General features: G+C 39.9%; 1 protein-coding gene across 2 annotated transcripts in view; it reads left to right on the plus strand.

Annotated features, from left to right (window-relative positions):
* LOC132396699 (KH homology domain-containing protein 4-like) overlaps positions 1-13,825 on the plus strand; it is a 60,005-nt gene that overhangs the window by 26,552 nt on the left and 19,628 nt on the right. For both annotated transcript variants that reach the window (XM_059974499.1, XM_059974500.1), the window contains 3 exons: positions 5,288-5,340; positions 6,606-6,760; positions 10,645-10,856. In XM_059974499.1, coding sequence (XP_059830482.1) covers positions 5,288-5,340; positions 6,606-6,760; positions 10,645-10,856 — 420 coding nt within the window. The remainder of the gene's footprint in view (positions 1-5,287; positions 5,341-6,605; positions 6,761-10,644; positions 10,857-13,825) is intronic.

Consider the following 13,825-nt stretch of genomic DNA (forward strand, 5'->3'; position numbering starts at 1 on the left):
CAAATTTTGGGTAGTGCCTTGTTTATCCTGTAAAGGCAAATATCTATTAACTGAATGGCTATAATGTGAAGGTCACCTGTAATCCTTTTGAAGTTTTGTATTTGTGTATTTGGGCCTGCATTTTTATAATAATGTGAAAGAAAATTTTAATGAACATCGATATAAAGATTAAATATGGATTTTATATGAGCTTTTTACTGCAATGCATAAAGAAATGGTGTGATCCAAATGTATACTTTGTATATGAAGAAAACTTGATAACATTTTCATAAAGAAGCTGAAATCATACAGAGTCCTTCTGAAGTATAAGGAAAGAAGGAAAGAACTTAGGAAAGGACTTGTTAGCGGTCTGAAAAAGGGCTGTGAAATGTCCTTGGCAAGTAGAGTTAAGGAAAGGAAATTTACTATGCATTAAAACAATAAGATAGCTAGGGAGAGAGTAGGACCATTGAAGGATAAAGGAGGGAATTTGTATCCGGAGAAGTAATGAATGAGTAGTTGGAGTCAATACTTACCAAGCAGAAGGACGTGGCGGGGAGAGATATGCTAATAATCTAGGACAAATTAGGATCAAGCAGGTAGTGCTGCTGCGTCTGTTGAAGAACATTAAGTACCCAGGGCTTAATGAGATCTACCCAAGGTTGTTGAGAAAGGCAATAAAAGAGATTGTTCATGCCTTAAAAATTTTTTGTTAGCACTGGGTGCTTTTTCAAATTTTTTTTGTATCATGTCCAGCCACAAATGAGGATCTTTGGTGCAAGAGAGTAGCCAGTGTTTGTCCTGTGATTAAGAGAAGCAATAGGAATTTAGGAAACTAGGCTGATGAACCTCTCAGTAGTGGTAGGGAAGCAATGGGTGAGGATTTGTATTGGTGGAATTTATGCACATATGGAAAAGTATGGACTTACTAGCAATAGACCTCGTGTCTTTGCGCTAAGCAGGGCATGCCTAGCATACTCAGTTGAATTTTTTGATGGGATTACAGAAGTGATTTAAGATGGAAGTGAATGTTATTTACATGGGATTTAAAAATATGTCATTTGACAAGGTCCCTCATGACAGGCTGACCTTTAAGATTAAGATGCATTGGATGAGCACTAACTTTGTAGTTTGGATTCAGAATTGGCTTGCCCTTAGAAAATGGAGGGTAGTGGTGGATGGGTGTTAATCTGGTTGGAGTTTGTGATAAGAGGGTATGAATGTTTTGTGACATCAGTTGTTTATGGACTTCTAAATATATATGCAAACATGAGGAAATCTGTAGATGCTGGAAGTTCAAACAACACACACAAAATGCTGGTGGAACACAGCAGGCCAGGCAGCATCAATGATGAGAAGCACTGTCGACGTTTCGGGCCGAGACCCTTTGTCAGGACGAAGGGTCTTGGCCCGAAATGTTGACAGTGCTTCTCCTTATAGATGCTGCCTGGCCTGCTGTGTTCCACCAGCACTTTGTGTAAATATATATGTGTGTTTGTGATAGATTTCAGTGAAAATGGGAGTGAGCTGGTTAGTAAGATTGCAATGAACTTCAAAGATGGCAGAGTTGTCGATGTTGAGCAGGGTCGTCAAGCAGAATTTAGATCAATTTTATGAACTGTGGATTGGCAGAGGTTAATTTGGACAAATCTGGACTTTGGAAGCAACAGAGGTATTTAGGAGCAGATTAGTAGGCTGATTTTGGAAAGATGCAAAAATACAGATTGTTGTCATGGATGACTTCAGTTTCCCTAATATTGGTTGACATGTCTGTCATGCAAGAGGTTAAAAGGGAGCAGACTGTATTAGGTGCATCCAGGAGGGAATCCTGACACAATATGTCGACAGGCAACTAGAGGAGAGATCATACTGGATCTAGTACAAGGCAATGAACTTGGTCCCGTAACGGATATCTTGGTGGATGAGCACTTCGGAGTTGGTGACCACAACTCCCTGACCTTTAGCATAGTTTTGGACAACTACAGGAGCAGACAGTATGGGAAAGTATTTAATTGGGGGAGGGTTAATTATGATATTATTAGGCAGGAACTTGGGAGCATAAATTGGAAACATTTGTTTTCAGGGAAAGGTGCAACTGAAATGTGGAGGTTGCATGTGGTTCTGGTTAGATTTCTCCCATTGAGGCAAGGAAAGGATGATAAGGTGAAGGAACTGTAGTTGACAAGAGATGTAGAACATCTCATCAAGAGGAAGAAAGAAGTCTTAAGACTTTGGAAACAAAAATCAGATTTGGCTTTTGAGAATTATCAGGTAGCCAGGTAGGATGTTAAGAAGGGGCTTGGGAGAGCTAGAAGAGGATCTGAGGAGGCCTTGGTGAAAGGATTAAGGAAAACCCCAAAGCGTTCTACAGATAAGTAAAGAACAGGACAATAGCTAGAGGACTGATCAGTGAATTTTTTTTAAAAAAAGAAACGTGTCTGAAATAAGAGAGGGTCAAGGGAGTCCTTAATGAATACTTTGCTTCAGTACTCACCTGTGAGAGGGACCTTGATGAATGTGAGGTCAGTGTAGAACAGGCTAATGTACTGGAGCATGTCAACATTGAGATAGAGGATGCAATGGAACGTTTGAAAAATATTAGGACAGCTAAGTCCCTGAGGCTGTATAGGATATACCCCAAGTTCATACGGTAAGTGAGGGAAAAGATTGCTGTACAGTTTGCATCCTCACCAACCACAGGAGTAGTACCGGAAGATTGGAAGATAGCAAATTTTATTACTTTGTTCAAGAAAGGTTATAGGGATAGTTCTGGGAATAATAGACCAATGATTCTTATGTCAGTGGTGGGCAAACTATAGGGAAGAGGATTCCTAGAGACAGGATTCACGAGCATCTGGAAAAGCATAGTCTGATTTGGAATAGTCAGCATGGCTTTCTGATGGGGATCTGTTCTGGGATGCCTGCTCTTTGTGATGTTTAAATTAATTGGATAAGGAAGTATAAGGGTGGGTTAGTAAGTTTTCAGATGACTTGAAGGTGTTGTGGATAGAGTAGAAGGTTGTTGAAGGTTTCAACAAGACAATGACAACATGCAGAGCTGGGCTGAGAATTTCAGTCTGGAATAGTGTGAAGTGATGCACTTTGGAAGATTGAACTTGAAGGCAGAGAACAAGGTTAATGGCAGGATTCTTAGCAGTGTGCAGGAACAGAGGGATCTTGGAGTCCAAGTTGATAGAACCCTCAAACTTGCTGCATAAGTTGATATGGTGGTTAAGAAGGTGTATGGTGTGTTGGCCTTCATTGGGGAATTGAGTTCAAGAGCCTCAAGGTAATGTTGCAACTCTATAATGCTCCAATTAGATCATACAGAGTATTATGTTCAGTTCTGGTCACCTCATTAGAGAAAGGATGTGGAAGCTTTAGAAAGGGTGCAGAGGAAATTTACTAGGATGCTTCCTGGGTTAGAGAGCATGTCTTAAGAGGGAAGGTTGAGCAAGCTAGGCCTCTTCTTGTTGGAGCGAAGGAGGATGAGAGGAGACTTGATAAAGGTGTATTAGATGATAAAAGGCAAAGGAGTGGATTGCTAGCACCTTTTTCCCAGGGTGGCAATAGGTCATACAAGAGGGCATACTTTTAAAGTGATTGGAAGAAAGTGTAGGGAAATGTCAGGAGTAAGATTTTTTTACAGAGAGTGCTGAATGCATGGAATTCCCTGCCAGGGCTCGTGGTAGAGGCAGATATAGTAGGAACATTTAAGAGACTTTTGAATGGGCATGTGGATGAAAGAAGAATGGAGGGCTACATGGGAGGGAAGGATTAGATTGATGTTGGAGTAGATTAAAAGGCCAAAGAGCCTGTATTATGCTGGACTGTTCTATGTTCAAATGTAGAAGCAAAGTATACAGCAAATGGCAAGATCTTTTGGGGGCATTGTTGTACAGAGAGATCTTCAGGTGAAAGCCTTTGCCTCCCTGACAATGGCAACACAATTAGATAGAGTGGTAATGGAGGAGAATAGCCTTTCATCTTTGGTCAGGATGCTGAATATAAAAGCTGGGAAGTCATGTTGCAACTTTGGTTTTACCACATATGGAATATTGTGTGCAATTTTGGTTACCACATTATAGGAAAGATGTGGAGGTTTTGGAAAGAGTATTAGAGTATTGATGGTTCACTAGTATGCTGCTGGGATTAAATATAAGGAGAGAGTGGACAAACTTTGATTGTTTTCAGAGCATCAGAGTATGAGTGGAGACCTGGCAGAGGTTTGTAAAATGATGAGGGGTAGAGATAGGGTAGGGAGTTAGTATTCTTATCTTTTTTCGCTTTCAGGCAAAAGGTGAAAATTTAAAGGAGATGTGAGGGGTAAGAATTTTTTACACTGAGTTGTATGTGCCTGGGACACATTGCTTGGGGGGGGGGGTGGTGGAAGTGGACATGATAGTGGTACTTAAGAGGCTATTATATAGGCACTTAGACATGTAAGGAAAGGAAGGGTATAGATCATGTGCAAGCAGATAGATTTAGTGTAATTTGATATCATGTTTGGCCCAAGAGTCTATATGTGTGTTGTAATATTTGTGTTCAATAATTACAGTTGTGTGGCTGAGATGTCAGTGCTGATTATTTAGTAGTATTCCTAATTCTATTTTAGGGATTTGCTTAGAATCTGCTCAAACACTATAGTGTATCATGAATTATACTAGTAAAGTTAAACTAAAAGTTGACTTTCCTCCTTTGGTGGCCTTAAGTATCCCGTAGAATTTCAAAGAAGAACAATGAAGGCTTTTCAATATTTAATTTGTAACCAGCACCACAGAACAGATCGTTTTGTGATTATTGCTTTGGCACATTGGCTGTTACATTTCCTACATCATAAATTCAGAAGAATTTAATTGACTTTTATGATGTCCCTCAAGTTGTGAAATGAGCTGTATAAATGTAGATGAATTTTCCCATGAGCTTTATTTTGAAACATGTTTGTGAATTTTACTAAGGCCAGAATATTGACCTGGCAAATATTTGTCCTTTGAGCAATAAAGGATGAATATTTAGTGGCTCTTCCCTGTGCTTCCTACATTACAACAGTGTGGTTTGAAAATATCTGGTTAGTGATAATACACTTTGTGATGTCTTGAGGTCATAAAACTTATGGATGCTATTTTTTTCTTCATTTGCACAAGTTTTCTTTGCCTAGCTTATCAGCAATTGTAGCTAATTCATTCAAACAGGTAATTAGAATAATATTTTATAAAAGGATGAAGTTTCATTTATATATGGAACTGTTGTAATGCATTAGCAATACTTAAGTTAAAGCACTATAAGTCAATAATTTATCTTTCTTTAGGGATCGACCCCTCTACCTTTGCATACAGGCACAGACGCAGAAGAGTGTGGACAGTAAGACTTGTTGAAATTGCTAAGTGTCTAATTTTCACTGATTAAACTTCAAACATTTTTGTATTACCTGGACAATCTGTTGTGATTGTTAAAGCTAAAGAGCATAAGTAACAACCTTTTGTATAACAAACAGGTTTGTTTTATGTACCTTAAGTTAGGTTATCATTTATAGTTGCATTTCTAAATTTTCTTGTGAAGGTATCAGTTTATTGTGGGACTATTATTCCCATGGAGCCAATAACTCCATATGTTCATTATTGTTATATGGACCTATAGGCCTGAGCCTAATTCTTTTTACTGCAGTACGTTGGCTCAGGAGCAGCATCCTTGGTTCATATTGTCCCCATGTTCATTAAAATCCTTGGGTTACTGTCACCACACAAAATTCTATTGAGCCCAGAATTAGCTTAGCTAATTGTGAACAAGAGGAGAACTATATCTGCCTTGGCTGGATCAGTCAGTAGGTCAACCTGTAGGGACACTTTTCAGCTCTTAAGTTGCTTGAAATGATGAACATAGTAAATGTGTTACCTGAGCTGTCATTTAAAAAAAAACCGTTGTTGTCAGAAGTCAACGTTGGCGTCAGCTGGCATGGAAATTGGTCTTTTGGCCCAATGAGTCTGTGCCAGTCATCAGGTACCCATTTACACTTCTCCCATGTTTATTCTCCCTACAGTCTCATCATCTCCCCTGTGTGACCAATTAATGTACAAGCCCTATGGCTTTGAAGTATGGGAAGAAATCAGAGCACTCAGGAACCTCACATGGTCACAGAGAGAACATTTAAAATTCCACACAGGAGGCCAGGATTGAACCCAGGTCACTGGAGCTATAAGGCAGTGGTGCTACCAGCTGTGCTACTGTTCAATGATAGACATCTCACAAGAAATTTCTGCTAGGGAAAGTTAACAAATTTTATTTTTCAGATGTTAAAGGATTTCAAAAACAATAGAAAGACTGCTGTTTTTGAAGATGAGCACCATGTTCCTATTGTAATATAAAATAAAGCTGTAATGAATTTGTTACCTGGTTACAGCTTAATGCAGGCTTTTTAATAATGCAGATCTACTGATCAACTTCTGTGATAATGAAATCAATCCAGCATATCATTTGTCTATTAATGCAGTAGGTTTTATAGCATCTGTTTGGATTTGGAGGAAAGATTCTTTTGTAGACATTCATAGAATTGTTTCATTTGTGGTTACTTGATGTACTTCTCCACAAAATTAATGTGCATAAATTTCAGCTTTTATTCTCTATCTCAGGGGCTGTGAACAGGATCAAAGAGATCATTGGTGAAGCACTAGCAAAAGAAGCCATTAAACAACCACTTCCACCAGTAGTCACCTCTACTGCACGAAGCAGTCCAATGACTGCACATAACTCTCCATTTAGCACTTTGCCTCAGTTACAGCCAGGGGTATGTATAATTTAGCTTAAATTGGTGTTAGGGTTGGAGTGTATATTTGCTTTGTATTTTGAAGCAGTTTATTTATTATTTTATCAGATTTATCTAAATGTGGGGGAAGATTTAAAAAGTGTGCAAATGGCCCAACACACTTCCCAAAAACTTTAACAATAAGTTGAGGCTTCTTCTTGTTAATAGAGTTGGGCATATATAGGGTTTTAGAACTATATTGCAATAGTGGTTATTAGAGGCGTGGAAGAGTAAAACCACAGCACTAGACTTATGCTCGACTGTAGCGCAAAAGTGAAACAACTTATTTCATTGTGAGCATGACAATATTTTATAAAATTAATAAATTAGATTTACTTAAAGCTAAGAGAGATTTTAATTGTTTATATTTCTTAAAGTTCCCTAACTTTAACGCATTATCATCAGAAACCTCAAAGCAGATGGTCATGGTAGAATTGACACTGCCTTGGGAAGACTGAATTGAGGACACATTAGAGCTTAACGAAGCTAAATATCAGAGCTGGTAGAGCAGTGCCAGATTCAGGGGTGGAGAGCATGATGAGAGGCTATCGAGGTAGGGTGTAGAGATTTTGCTGGCTGCTCGTTTTGCAGGACCTACTCTCTCCTTGGCATTACGGGGACTGCAAAAAGAAGAGCCATCAGAAGTGTCACAGAGGCAGCTGAGCAAGCTTCCAGATGGCTATCTGACCTGTGGACCAGTGCAGGTGGGACAAAAGCTGGGGTCTGATCAACCCTGGCAATCTGCTATTCAGTAATTAGACCACTGGGTTTGTTGAGTCTTTGCCTCTTCTCAAAGCAGTCCTATCTGTCCTGCTGTTCCAATTAATCTCCTGAAGTTTATTCATTCTCATATGCCCATCAAACTTTCCATCAATTCTGCCACCAATCTGTACTTGGGGCAATTTAAATAGAAAATTAACTTAACAGCATGTCTTTGGGATGTGGAAGAGTCTGAAGTTTTGCAAGATCTGGTCAAGGGAATAATGTGCAAATTAAGAGACAGAACCTAAATTAAGATTGAAACAGTGTTGCTGGAATTGGGAAACAGAAGCATCAGCTGCTGTTGTACACCACATGAGCTGAAATTCTTTCCAGCCTGGAATTGGATTTTTGTACTAACATAAAAGGCCAAGAGTACAAATGACTAATCTTGTCCAAAATTTACATATGTCTTTATTCTTGTAAACATTTTTCAAGCTAGTTTTCTATTGTATTGTTAGTTAACAAATTCTTTTATTGAAATGGAAGAGAAAAGTGTTATTTTATGGTATACATTTATGAATGTGGTGTTAAATTGTGTATGTTCTCCTTTTTCTTAATGGAAGCTGGTGTCATATACCACAAAGACACACTTGCATGTCATAAAAGTAAAGCACAACTTGAATTTACTGTACCACTCTGCTTTGAACTCCATCCAATCTTGGGACGCCGACTATTTATAGTACTTGGAATTTATCCTTTAAGTATTGATTGCATCAGTGAAAATGTATAAAAATCCTATTTTTAAATTGATATGATGAATTCAGCATTTAAATTATATCAAAGCCCAAGAATTTTTTTGAACTTTAATCCGATTTCTAAATCACATTTTTCATTTTGAATGACCACCTTGGTTAATCTAAGTTACTTTTCACTTTCTTCTGTGGCTTTAGAGTAGGATTGAAAGTACAGCATGTAGTTCTGATGCAACTTGTAGTCCAGAGACTTGCAGCAATAATCTAGGATTAATTCAGATCTTACTATGTGATTGTGGGCTCTAAATTCGGATAATAACTAATAAAAGGTAATGGCACGACTGCTAATGGAGTATTGCATTGTTATGAAAACTCATATGGTTCATTCATGTCTACTTGTGGAAGAAATTTATCATTCTTGGCTGATCTGGCCTGTATGTAATTCCAGATCTTGAGAAAAATGTTTGGTCCTTTTCATTGTCAGTGAGATGGTCTACCACCAAACTACCAAGTTGAAAAATTGGAATAAACCAGATACCATCTGACAGTGATAGCAACATCAGTTTGTGTTTGACAAAGATGTAACCAGCTCCTGGCAAACTTAATACTGAATTGCAAGAACTGATTCTCAGGCCATTTAAATAGCAGCCTAATAAAGTCTCACTCTCATAATGATACTTTTAAGATCATTGTTCTTGGATGTGCTGACCCACTGGCAGGATGAAGCACCTAAGAATGGCAAAGTATTAGCACTGAGACAATTGGAATGATTCAGGGAGTCATCGATGTTGACTCCAGTTAGTACTAACTTTGGTTATGATACTGGTATCAATTGAGCAAAGTGGGAAGTTGTTCAGATGTGTCCTTACCCTCAAAAATACCACCCAGTCCACACACCGTCTTTGTCAAAGTGATATATGGTGTTATTGACAAGTGGAACTGACTTCCCTGTAACCTACTCACTGATGCTCACTTTGGGTTTCATCGAGATCATGCTGCTTCAGACTTCCTCACAGAGAGTGGTGAAGTGAGAGTAAATGTCTTTGATTATTTGACAGCCTTTGTCTGGAATCAACGAGCCCTGATCAAACTAAAGGCGATAGGCATCGAGCAAAACACTTGCATGGTTAGGAGCAGACCTTGTACAAAGGAAGATGGTTACAGTTGTTAGCGGTCAGTCGCACCACCCACAGGACATCACTGCAGCAGTTTTCTAGGGCAGTGTCCAATGAGCCCAAGCGTCCTTTCCTTTCAATGGCTTTCTGATGTAAGATCAGGAGTGGGGCTGTGCAATCAATGAAAATTTTCAATACTTTGCAATTTGTCCATAGATGAGGCATGCCTGCATGCAGCAAGACCTAGACAAACTGAATCAGTCACCTACTTTAAACATTCACTGACAGCACTATCACACTCCATCGGCCCTGTTTCCCTCCCCCTCCACTCCCTCCCATCAACATTCACAGTGTTACCGTGGTCTAAAAACCAAACCAGTCCAGAGACGTGAGCATTGTAAGCAGTTTAGAGATTGGGTATACTACACAAATGACCTGCCAAAGCCTAGCCAGCATCTACAGGGCATGACATAATGCAAGAAGTTGAAACCACTCAACAGAGCAGCTTATGGGTACTTCATCCATTATTCAAAGCATTCATGAGTACTTGGCACATCCCAAACCTGTGATTTCTAGCATAAAAGGCAAGCGAACAGATGAATAAGAATACCACCACACCACCGAGACTTGGAAAACACTTTTTATATTTCTTCTTCTTGGATCTAAATTCTGGAACTCCCTACTCAACAGTACTATGTGAATATATTCACAATTTCAGTGGATTGAGAAATTGACTCCCAAAATAATGCCGGAACAAATTGGGATGAATCATAAGCACTGACTTTGTGAGGGATGTCTGGATAAAAAACTGAATATATTTTAAAAAGTAGCCTGCAAAGAGGTGGGGATATCAAATATTGGTCATATGCTGGGATTTGGATGGGACAAGTCCTTTTGGTTCTTATGTAAGAATTGTTTTTATATTCTGTTTTTTCTCTGACACTACAGTATATTTTATCAGAACACATTTATTGCAATAACATTTAAACTGATAAACTTAAGTGCTTGATTAAGTCCCAGTGCAATGCTAACAGAAAGGTGATTTCAAACACACCCTTTTCCATTACATTCATCTGGGTAACCCTTAATTAGTTTTCTCTACTGGAGGGCATTTTTACATTGGAATATTTCTGGTCCCTCAACAAAAAATGAAAAAAGTTTGTTAAGTATGAATAATATTTTGATGCTTTAGCTTGGTAGTTCACAATAAAGAATAAAGAGATAGATTGGAGCAGCTTACTTTGTGCTCACTTTAACTATTATGTTGAAATCTATACTTTTTTGTTTCCCCTTACAGATGCATTTTGTTCAGGACAAAATCTTTGTAGGTTTAGAGCATGCTCCTCCAAATTTCAATGCAAAAGAAAAAGTGGAGGGCCCAGGTGGATCATTTCTGCAGCATATTCAGAATGAAACAGGAGCCAAAGTTCATCTGCGGGGCAAAGGGTCAGGGTTCATTGAGCCAACGTCTGGAAGGGAGGCATTTGAACCAATGTACATTTATATCACGTAAGTTTTCCTGAAATATATAAGCAAAGATTCCTAAAAATAAATTTCTGAGAGTACAGTTATTCTGTTCTCACTTAGTTGTACTATTGTTTTAACATTTAATAGTTAAAGAGCAACTTGCGTGGAGCTTGTCATTCTGCAGGGCAAGTTATGGCACTTACTTGGTATCCCATTTGTCACTGTAAACATTTGCTTCTGCCATCACAGTGTGTTCTCTATGAGATGCACTGCTGTAGCTTGGTAAAGTTTGGCAGCAGCTTGCAAACCTATAGTCACTACTGCCTAGAATAGTGGTCACCAACCTTTTTAAGCCCAAGATCCACTACCTCGCCCTTAGTGAAAGGCGAGATCGACTCCAAATTGATTAGTCACAGGCATGCGTGCTGGGGCAGAAAAGACCGGAAGTAAAACCCCGCAACCTGGAAGTAGAAATAATGCATAAGCACCAGGGGTACCCACACTTTTTTTGCACCATGGACTGGTTTAATATTGACAATATTCTTGTGGACTGGCCGACCGGGGGGCTTCATTGCCGCATTAGACAGCCTCCAGGCCCGAACTCCATCCTCTGCCCGCCCGCCGCCAGACGCTCTGGCCAGGTGCGGCTGCTCATGGGTGGGGTGAGAGGACAAGGGAAGAGCCGGAGGTCCCCGTGCCCGGGCCTCAGTCCAGACAGAGCGACCAACCGAGCGAGGAGAGCGAGAGGCCCGCGTCCACCCCCCTTGTAGGATCTATTGACCAACAAAAGTTTGTTTCAGCAGATCGCAGCAAGGTAGCTGCTCTGATACTTACGAAACTTTGAGCCCGAATTAGGTCGTCTGTGAATATTTTAGCACCGGATTCCCCACGAACATTCGGTGTGCTAAGCAGGTTCAAAAGCGGCGCCCATCTGTCTGTGCTCCGGCCCTGTAGCATGGGCCCTTCCCGCCAGCTGCGCGTTTAGGCGACTGATGACCTTGTGTGGGTTCAAGTTCAACAGTGGCTGTGACAGGGAATGAGGAAAGGTGCAACTGACTCATATTGTTTTCTTGTGGCCTGGTGGTTGGGGACCACTGAAGTACACTGTGTAGTGCAGGGAACCTATGCGCACTGGGCAGAAAGAATGGAACGAAAACTCTGCAACCCGGAAACAATCTCTCAACAGTATTTGTGTATTTATTTTTCATTTTTTTTTCTGGATCTACTGGGGAAGTCTCAAAGATCGACCAGTCTATCGAGATCGACGGGTTGGCGAACACTAGCCTAGAATAAAAGGCAGCAGATATCATCAGTTCCACCAGCCCTTAAATCACGCTGTTGTGCCTTTCCCTAATCATTCGAGATTCAAAATCCTTGGCATTCTCTACCACATGTGCACTGTTGGGTACCTTCACCACAAGGACGGCAGAGGTTCAAAACGTTGATACACTTATCTTCAGAAAAGGCATTTAGGGATGAGCAATAAATGCTGGCCTTGCCATCAATGATCTGTCTCATGAACTGAATAAAAAAAAATTGCAGAGGAACATTATTTCTTAATAAAACCAATGGGAATTTTGTGAAAATTGGCATGAATATCTGAATATGGTAGCATTTTATTGAGTGTTTCTATAGATCACCTATTGGTTTTTTTTGGTGGGTGAATACTGCAGTCACCCACTTGCAAGTGACCCAAATCAATTTAGACCTGTGCATGAATATATAGGCATGTAAACCATGATATGGATTTGTTAACACTTTATAGGGCACATGTTTGTTACTTGTGAGAATGTTACAGTGGCATGCAAAAGTTTGGACACCCCTGGTCAAAATTCCTGTTACTGTGAATAGCTAAACGAGTAAAAGACGATCTGATTTCCAAAAGGCATAAAGTTAAAGATGACACATTCCTTTAATATTCTAAGCAAGAATATTTGTTTTATTTCCATCTTTGACAGTTTCAAAATAACAAAAAAGGAAAAAGGGCCCAAAGCAAAAGTTTGGGTACCCTGCATGGTCAGTACTTAGTAACACCCCTTTGGCAAGTATCACAGCTTTCTGTAGCCAGCTAAGAGTCTTTCAATTCTTGTTTGGGGGATTTTTGCCCATTCTTCCTCACGAAAGGCTTCTAGTTCTATGAGATTCTTGGACCATCTTGCATGCACTGCTGTTTTTGAGGTCTATCCACAGATTTTCGATGATGTTTAGGTCGGGGGGGGGGGGCTGTGAGGGCTGTGGCAAAATCTTCAGCTTGCGCCTCTTGAGGTAGTAAGTGTGTTGAGAATCATTATCCTGTTATAGAAGCCATCCTATTTTCATCTTCAGCTTTTTTACAGACGTGTGATGTTTGCTTCCAGAATTTGCTGGTATTTAATTGAATTCATTCTTCCCTCCACCAGTGAAATGTTCCCTGTGCCACTGGCTGCAACACAAGCCCAAAGCATGATTGATCCACCCCCGTGCTTAACAGTTGGAGAGGTGTACTTTTTAAGAAATTCTGCACCCTTTTTCTCCAAACATACCTTTGCTCATTGTGGCTAAAAAGTTCTATTTTAACTTCACCAGTCCACAGGATTTGTTTCCAAGATGCATCAGGCTTGTTTAGATGTTCCTTTGCAAACTTCTGTGGCTGAATTTTGTGGGGAGGACGCAGGAAAGGTTTTCTTCTGATGACTCTTCCATGAAGGTAATTTTTGTGCAGGTGTCACTGCACAGTAGAACAGTGCAGCACCACTCCAGAGTCTGCTAAATCTTCCTGGAGGTCTTTTGCAGTCAAACAGGGGTTTGATTTGCCTTTCCAGCAGTCTTACGAGTAGTTCTCTTGGAAAGTTTTCTTGGTCTTCCAGACCTCAACTTGACCTCCACCATTCCTGTTAACTGCCATTTCTTAATTACAATTCGAACTGAGGAAACCTGAAAACGCTTTGCTATCTTCTTATAGCCTTCTACTTTATGAGCATCATTTATTTTAATTTGCAGAGTGTTAGGCAGCTGTTTAGAGGAGCCCATGG

Source organism: Hypanus sabinus, chromosome 7, assembly GCF_030144855.1.
Source record: "Hypanus sabinus isolate sHypSab1 chromosome 7, sHypSab1.hap1, whole genome shotgun sequence".
NCBI classification, from domain to species: domain Eukaryota; kingdom Metazoa; phylum Chordata; class Chondrichthyes; order Myliobatiformes; family Dasyatidae; genus Hypanus; species Hypanus sabinus.